The sequence below is a fragment of the Propithecus coquereli genome, unplaced genomic scaffold, assembly GCF_000956105.1.
Source record: "Propithecus coquereli isolate 6110/MARCELLA unplaced genomic scaffold, Pcoq_1.0 Scaffold255, whole genome shotgun sequence".
Classification (NCBI taxonomy): Eukaryota; Metazoa; Chordata; class Mammalia; order Primates; family Indriidae; genus Propithecus; species Propithecus coquereli.
Window position 1 is genome coordinate 619,015 of NW_012148119.1, and position 7,894 is coordinate 626,908.

The window sequence follows — 7,894 nt, forward strand, 5'->3', positions numbered from 1 at the left end:
ATAAAAATAATTTTTAATGATTAAAGTAGTGGAACAACATGATTAAAATCAACATGAAAACCCAGTATGATTATTTTCTATAATCCAACTTTTAAGCAGAGTAGTGGGTAATTATGATTTTCTCAGCAACACTATGTTAGTGAATATTTTTAAAACACTGCACTAAAGATTTTTTGGTTTTGTTCATTTCTTTGTTTTGGGGGTCTTAAAAAAAACTCTTGTCCTGAATACCTTTCAAAGGGTAGCTTGGATAGTTCAGCTTCACTTCCAAACTCACAGAGATGATGTTTAAACTCCTCAGTAATCACACAGGGCAAGTAATTCCATGTTTCAAGATTGATATATTAACCATCGGTGTGTACATCCAGATCGCATTATATTACATCACAGTTGTTGACATTCAGAGCAAGAAAACAGAGAAGCAACATGATAGAACTCTGTTATTATACTATACTGTTTCTTCCATAAATTTTAGATTTCCATTGCCAGATTACAGCTAATGAAAGCACAAGGTTCACTGGGACATCATTTTCAATGTGGTTTTTGTTTTGCTTGCTATTATAATGGGAAATCCAGATTACAAAATTAATGATGTTAGCCAAATTTTGAAATCACAAATCATTGAAATTTTTTGGAAGGGGAAAAGAATTATGTTGTTCCTAGAAAGTTATATCTCACTGCAGATTTCAATAGTTGATGTCCTGGAATCAGTCTAGGACAAGAAAAATAACATGTTATCAAAATGAGATGGCTGTATTCTAGGAGTCTTTTTTGCCAAGCATGCTACATAGTTAAAATTAACATTACCAAAATATAGATGCACAGAATCAAAGTTACTGAATTTAACAGTAGTGAATGCCAATCCTATTCCAAGCTAACTCAGACTGATATTATCATTTTGAATCCATATATCATATCTACAGCTTGGTTTCATCCATGAATTATAACTACCCAAACCTTTCACCATTCTTTTCTACTCATTTCCAAAATTGCAATGCTATTTCAACTCAAATCACAGAAATTCATAAAGCTTTTGTTTGTTTGTTTTGGGGAAATGATATACCTCAAATACATATCTTAAGTGACTGGTTTATAGAAGCCCCCTCCCCAAAAATGATGCTTTCTTTTTATTCTCCTCTCTATTTTTCAAATGTATAGTCTTCACAACCTATTAATGGAGGAGCTGTGTTAAGCAAGACTTGATTTTGGCAGTTTATTTCTTTCATATGACAATTATCAAAACTGATTCTAAAATAGTTATTTATACTTATTGTTTTTCTAGGGACATACCAACCAAATGCTATCTCCTTGCTCTGAAAAGTGTTAAAAGAAGGTAATATTTAGACTCAACTTCTTAAATTTCATGCTTTCCATTTCTACTACAATATATACAAAAATATCTTCCATAATACATGTAGAAATTTATGCCTGAGAGGAACATCATATTCCCTGGGTATAGATGGCTTTATGCAATAGATGCATTCCTATCTAATATATGTGTCCATAATTTTTTAGAATACCAGAGCCAGAAAAACAATCTACAGAAAGTATTTGATTCCCTTTTTAAAACATAACATTTTGGATAAAGACCCTTGTATCTTACAACTTACTGGAACCATTTTATTCCTCCACTTTCATGTTTCTATTCAGGTGAGTAATTAACTAAATGTAAATATCACCCTAAATTATCCTTTTGAAATGTGTTTCTCACTGTGTTTAAAATAAATTGGAATATTTCTGCCTTCTGCTAACAGTAATATTTTATTCTACTCTCAGTATTTCATTAAGGAAAAATGAATTTTTATTGTATTGTCTGACACTTTTCCCCATTTCGTATGTTTCTTTAAAAAGAAGACACCTACTATATTTGAATTTTTAAAAACATAATTTTTTTCAGTGCTCACTTATCTTGTTAGCATTCTGCAACATCAGTGAATATAAAATGCCTCTCCTGGCACTAATCACAAATTGAAGTGCATATAGAAAGGGTAAAGAACATTGCAAATGTAGCACAAAATGTAAAGATTCAAATTATTTTTAGTATCATATTAGTCTGCCTAAGTTCACCAATTCATGTCCAGAAGATATTTAGTAATGAATATGAAATAACTGTGAACCATTGACATAAAGTATATAATTACTTTTTTAAGATGTAAAATAAATCAAATAAGTCATTTGACAACTCATTGATCCTAAGATAGTCCTTTTGGTTGGTAAAAACCAAATGATAACCAATAACTCATTCTCATTAGCATTTACTTTTCATGATTTGCCTAATTCATGAAGCCATGTGTCCTATGTTTAGAAAAAAGTCTGTTAGCTATCCAATATAAAATACCATCACAGGAAGAAGTTATTCATTTTATTGACTTTTTAAGAATTACAAAATATAAAAAAAGAAAAAAAAAGGTGAGGATATTTGGAAAATACTTCCATTTTTCTTCCTTCATCCATGCCTTGCTTACTGTATGTTCATATACTCAAGTAAAATTAGTCTAGCTCATAAAATATCTCAGTATCTTCTCAAATACTTGAAACCATAACTTGCTCTATTAACTAACTTCATGAGCCAATCTATTAAAAATGACGATCTACAAATGTAATTCACAAATCCCACCCTTTGTATAATTTTTTAAGATAGTCACAAATTAAGCCCAGGAAAAAATGCTATTAGGATATGCAGCACACATAAAGTGTTATTCATAAAAGACACTTTCCCTTTGAGAAATGTTTCCAATAAGCAGAATAGCGATAATAATTAGAAAATGAGAGTGCCCTTTTGAATGTTTAAATATAAACAGAAACACACCTTGTGAAGATGTTAGACATCTCTTACGTTTGTTGCCCATCAAACATCCACCAACATAGAGAAACATGACACTCATCTGAACTGTAAAAATAATCACTGCCCTGTAAATTCATTCAAAGCCTAACAGAAACTCTCTACACGGAGACTAGGATTATATTTTACCTTTTGCAATAGCATTTAATTGTGGACCTATGTAAAAAAAATTGCGCCCACAACTGAATTAGTACATTACCTTCACCGCATGATTCAGAGAGAAAGGTTAATGTCACTGTTAATGTTATTTAACTATGCACATCCTTGAATGACTTCCATTCTTAACTCATTTCCAAAATTATGGTAAATTATTTACACTGTTATCTTGAATCCAACAGATTTCTTTAATATCTCTAACTTTTGGTGAGAGGGAATCTATTTTGACTGTCACATTGCTACCATTTTTTTAAGCCTGAATAGGTGTTCAAAAGACTTTATTCATTGAAACTGAGATTAAGACTTTTTTAAGAGTTACACAGACAAAATAAAAAAGTCAACGTGTGGCATGACTTCGAGGGGAAAAAACATAGATAAATTTCATTGCTTAAATTTATTAAGGATATAAGCATCTTTAAATCATTTAATTTACTTATGAATTTCTAGATATATTTGTATTAATTTCTCCGTGGAATACAGACAAAAGGCACTGTATAAACTCTTGATTTCTTAAATGTATTGGGTTTTAAATTATTGTTCACAGATTTCTTATGTCTTAACATGCCCATAATTTCCTTTTTGCCCATTAGAGAAAGCAAACATATTTCATTTTCCAAAAGTCATTATCTTTTAAGAATGTTTTATGAAGGGCTCAAAACACCTTCCATAAATATGCAAATATTTAGATGGATATCTAAAATGGAGATCTAATAGATATTTCATTCTCTGGCTTGAAGATGAAAGTGAGCATGCCTTCATTTTTCTAATCCCATTCTTGTTACATTGTGTGAATATGAATTTGATGAGCCAGAATAATGTTTTAGTTCCTAATCTGCAAATGACACATTTCTTTGCGAAGACTTGGAGGTGTGGTGGGGCATGGTGGGGAGGATACTTTGGTGCCATTTAATTACCTTGGGCAGCCACAGATTCTCCCACGTGAAGCTGGGATTCTCAACACCATCAAAATTAAGATCTTCTTATGAGAGTCTAAAAAGCTTTACTGTAATGTATCTAGCCCAAATTGTTCTGATCCTCATGCACACAATGGTACTGAGGACAGTGCTACAACCCTTTGTTTTGGTGTTTTTCCAGTATATTCTCTGGCAAGAAGTGTCATACTGCCATCTACAGACAAAATTGCCCCTATTATAAGCAACATTCTGCACCCAATTTTCCTACAATCAGCCGTCATTTTGTTCTGATTTTCTATCAGACTTAAATGAGTCCATATTTCTATTTGGATACTTATGCAGAATATGATTGTCTTGATCTCTCTTTGAAGTCAATAGATTCTGTAAAGTTGTACATCAACTGAAAATAATTTAAATAATAAAGTTAGAAAGTTTAGTTAGAAACTTGGATTACCTACCGGTCTGGTGTGTACAGACACAGGAGTCTTGAAAGTTGTCACTGGATAGCTGCACTCAGAAACGCTGTAGGGATCAGAACTGCTGGAGGAACACTTGGAGATGGAATCACAGGCCACGAAGGTGTTATCAAGAGGCAGTTCCTGGATGATGTGGTGCTTTGAATTCAGGGGAGTTTCAGGCTGGATCTGGAAGGCAGGCTGTGGAGAGGCAGATTTGTAGTGTCGGGCCAAGTCAGGGCTGTCGGGCTTGAAAGTAGTAGGTGTGGTGCCCCAGTTGTACCTGCCCATGGTTTGCTCTTCCAGCTCAATGGGAAGGTCTAGTGTGACACTGTTTCCATCATTGTCAGCATCATCTGCCTTGGTTTCTTCGATAGTGACAAAGTTAAGCAGTAGGTTCTTAGGGGCATGCTTCTTCTTCTTCTTCTTCTTTTTCTTCATCATTATCATCTGCCTGTTTTCTGGGTTTGGAGTAGCCCATTCAGAATTCTGCTTGTTTTTCTGAGCAGCCTTAAGGTGTGGTGAATGGCGACATCTTACTACAGCAGCAATGAAAATAACTAAGACGACAGTTATGGTGCCAGCAACAATGGCAACCACGATCTTGACATAGTCACTGGTTGGTGAGGATGTATCAGCTGTCTCAATATTCTGGGTCACTGGTGTTTCAATGCTTTTGCGTACCAGTTCATGAATCAGTGTAGCATTGGTCACTGACTCATTCACAAACAGATTGACAGTTACAACATTGAAGAGAGAATCAGGTTGTCCTAAGTCCTCAGCTTTGACTATCAGTTTGTGTAAACCAAGATCTGTAGCAACACATTTCTCCTGCAGTGTGATGTTGCCTGTTGTTTCGTCAATTGTAAACAGATCTTTTGTGTTTCCTCCTACAATGCTGTAACGAAGCTCTGCATTCATGCCAGTGTCATTGTCAATAGCAACAACTTTGAAGATCACTGTGCCTGGATTAGTAGATGGTAGAACCAATTCATAGGAGTAGTTGGAAGGAGGGACAACAAAAACTGGTTTGTTGTCATTGACATCAACCACATTTATGGTTACTTTGGCAGTTGTAGAACGTGATACCCTACCACCATCCTCAGCCTTTACATAAAAAGTGTAAGATTCTTGTTTTTCTCTATCAAATGAAATATTTGGTCGGATGACACCAGTCTGTGGGTCAATGGTGAAGTCATCATTCACGTCTAAAATGGAGAGAGTGACTGCAGAATTCTCTCCATAATCAGGATCGGTTACAGTTATTAGTCCTACTGTGCCATGTCTTGGAAGGTTTTCTGGGACATAGAAGTTGTATTCATTGTGAGTGAAAAGTGGGCTGTTGTCATTCTGATCAAGAACCGTCACAAAGACTGTGACATTGGATATTAAGGGTGGCACCCCATTATCTTTTGCAAGAGCTGTGAAGAAATATTTTTCCTGGTTTTCTCTATCGAGTTTCTTCAGTGCAGTCAAAATGCCTGTACGACGATCCACGCTGAATTCAGGTGGAGCATCAGTGTCTAGCAGGTAATTGATCTCAGCATTACGCCCACTGTCTGCATCTGTTGCACTTATTTTTGTCAACTGGGAGCCAGGAAAATTATTCTCAGGAACAGAAAGACTTATGAAAGGTTGGGTGAAAACTGGAGCATTGTCGTTTTCATCTTTCACTTTGATGAGAAGCATGGATGACTGATTCAAAGGAGGTGTGCCAGCATCTGCGGCCAATAATTTAATGGCATATTCTTTTGTGGACTCATAGTCAAGATATGCAGCAGTCTCCAGGAGGAACTGATTACTGAAGACTGGCCTTAATCTGAAAGGGACTTCATGATCTGTGAAGCATGTCACCCTACCATTATGGTCAGCATCCTTATCTGTCACAGTTATGAGTGCAACTTTGGTGTTGAGTGGAGCATTTTCTGAAAGAACTATAGTGCCATTGATTGGATTTATGATGTGTCTTATGTCAATTGATGGGACATTATCATTGACATCTGTTACATTTACCAGCACCATTGCTCTTGCTGGCATTGATCCGCCATCACTTGCCAAAACCAGTAACTTGTGGTTTGGTGATTCTTCCCTATCCAGTGGTTCTTTGATTGTGATAAGTCCAGTGGTGGTGTTGAGGTGAAATAGTCTCTTGGCGACGTTGGAGACTAGATTGCTGAAATAGAAGTGAATCCTGGCATTTTCACCTATGTCAGCATCTGTGGCATGGAGCTGTGTCACTGAAGTACCTATAGGAGCATTTTCTGGTATACTGACTTCAATCTCCTCCTCCTTAAAGACTGGGTGGTTGTCATTTGTGTCAGCAACACTTACTTGCAAAATAGCAGTACTGGATCTTTGAGGAAAGCCACCATCTTCAACCTTTACTTTCATCACATAGGTATCCTTCTCTTCCCTATCTAACTCTTTTTGAACAATCAGTTGTGGCATCTTGTCTCCTTCCGGTGTTTCAATGACATCTAGTCCAAAAATGTTTTGACCCTGGAAAACATGGAATGAAATATAATTTAGCTTCTGCTAACAAAAATTAATACATTAATTATGTTAATTTATGTAATGAGAAAAATTTCTTGGAGCCACATTACCAGTTCAGAAATAGGTGCCAAAAGGCTTGGGTTCTAAGTCTCAACTCTGCCTGTAACTAATATTAAGACCACACTCAAGTTGCTTAACATTTCCAAATATTTTTAAAATTAGAGTATTGTACTAGAAGAATTGTTCTGGGGGACGGGGAGAAAGGGGAGGTTTAGGCCATTGCATTTTACAATAATTAATGTATTTATGTAAACTATTAAAGTTTGCAGAAGGAATTTTAAAAAGAATTGTCACTAAATTTCACAAGATAAATGAAGCTATAAGTGAATTACTCAGGATTACTTACTCCAAATGAATTACAATATTTTTACTGTAGATTTCAGTTGTCTAAGATGCATTTTCACCACCAAAAGTAAGGAGCAACATAAAATATTCATCCAAGACAATAGAATAAATATTACATCTAATAAATACCTTTGGCAGATAGAGAAAATACACAAAATCTGATTGAAACATAAACTTGTGTGAAATAAACAGAATTTCCATTTTTTCCTATATTAACATATGATCAAAATGAAATTATCTTGGAGATTAAAACATTATTTTATAAACTCTTTTTTAATGTGCAAGCACAATGAACTAAAACTCATGTGCTGAAATGTCAGATTGAAAAAGATAAGCTTGGAATAGCAACTGTTTTCTCTTGATTCCCATGAAGTCACAGTATGGAAACGTTTAATAAACAGTCCTGTCTCTGAGCTACAAAAAGATGAGCCCTACACAGATAAATAGTGATCTTGCCAGCTGACTGAGAAGTAGTGTTGACTGGCTCTCAGGGGAAGTCTTGCCCAGTGTTACTAGTAGCATTTTGACAGAAGTAAGATAAAAAGGTATTGGAGGGTGTAAAGAAAAGATCGGAGGGGACCTTAAGATATCTATTCATGGGTGATTTATGAATATATATACACACACAT

The 7,894-nt window shown here is 35.2% G+C and overlaps 1 protein-coding gene across 1 annotated transcript in view; it reads right to left on the bottom strand.

The window, feature by feature from the left end:
* Positions 1-91: 91 nt before the first annotated feature.
* Positions 92-7,894, bottom strand: part of LOC105812567 (protocadherin-11 X-linked) — a 49,285-nt gene continuing 41,482 nt past the window's right edge. Inside the window, exons 2-3 of the mRNA XM_012647046.1 lie at positions 4,371-6,866; positions 92-712 (exon numbers count right to left, since the gene is read on the bottom strand). Coding sequence (XP_012502500.1) covers positions 668-712; positions 4,371-6,866 — 2,541 coding nt within the window. The 3' untranslated portion in view covers positions 92-667. The remainder of the gene's footprint in view (positions 713-4,370; positions 6,867-7,894) is intronic.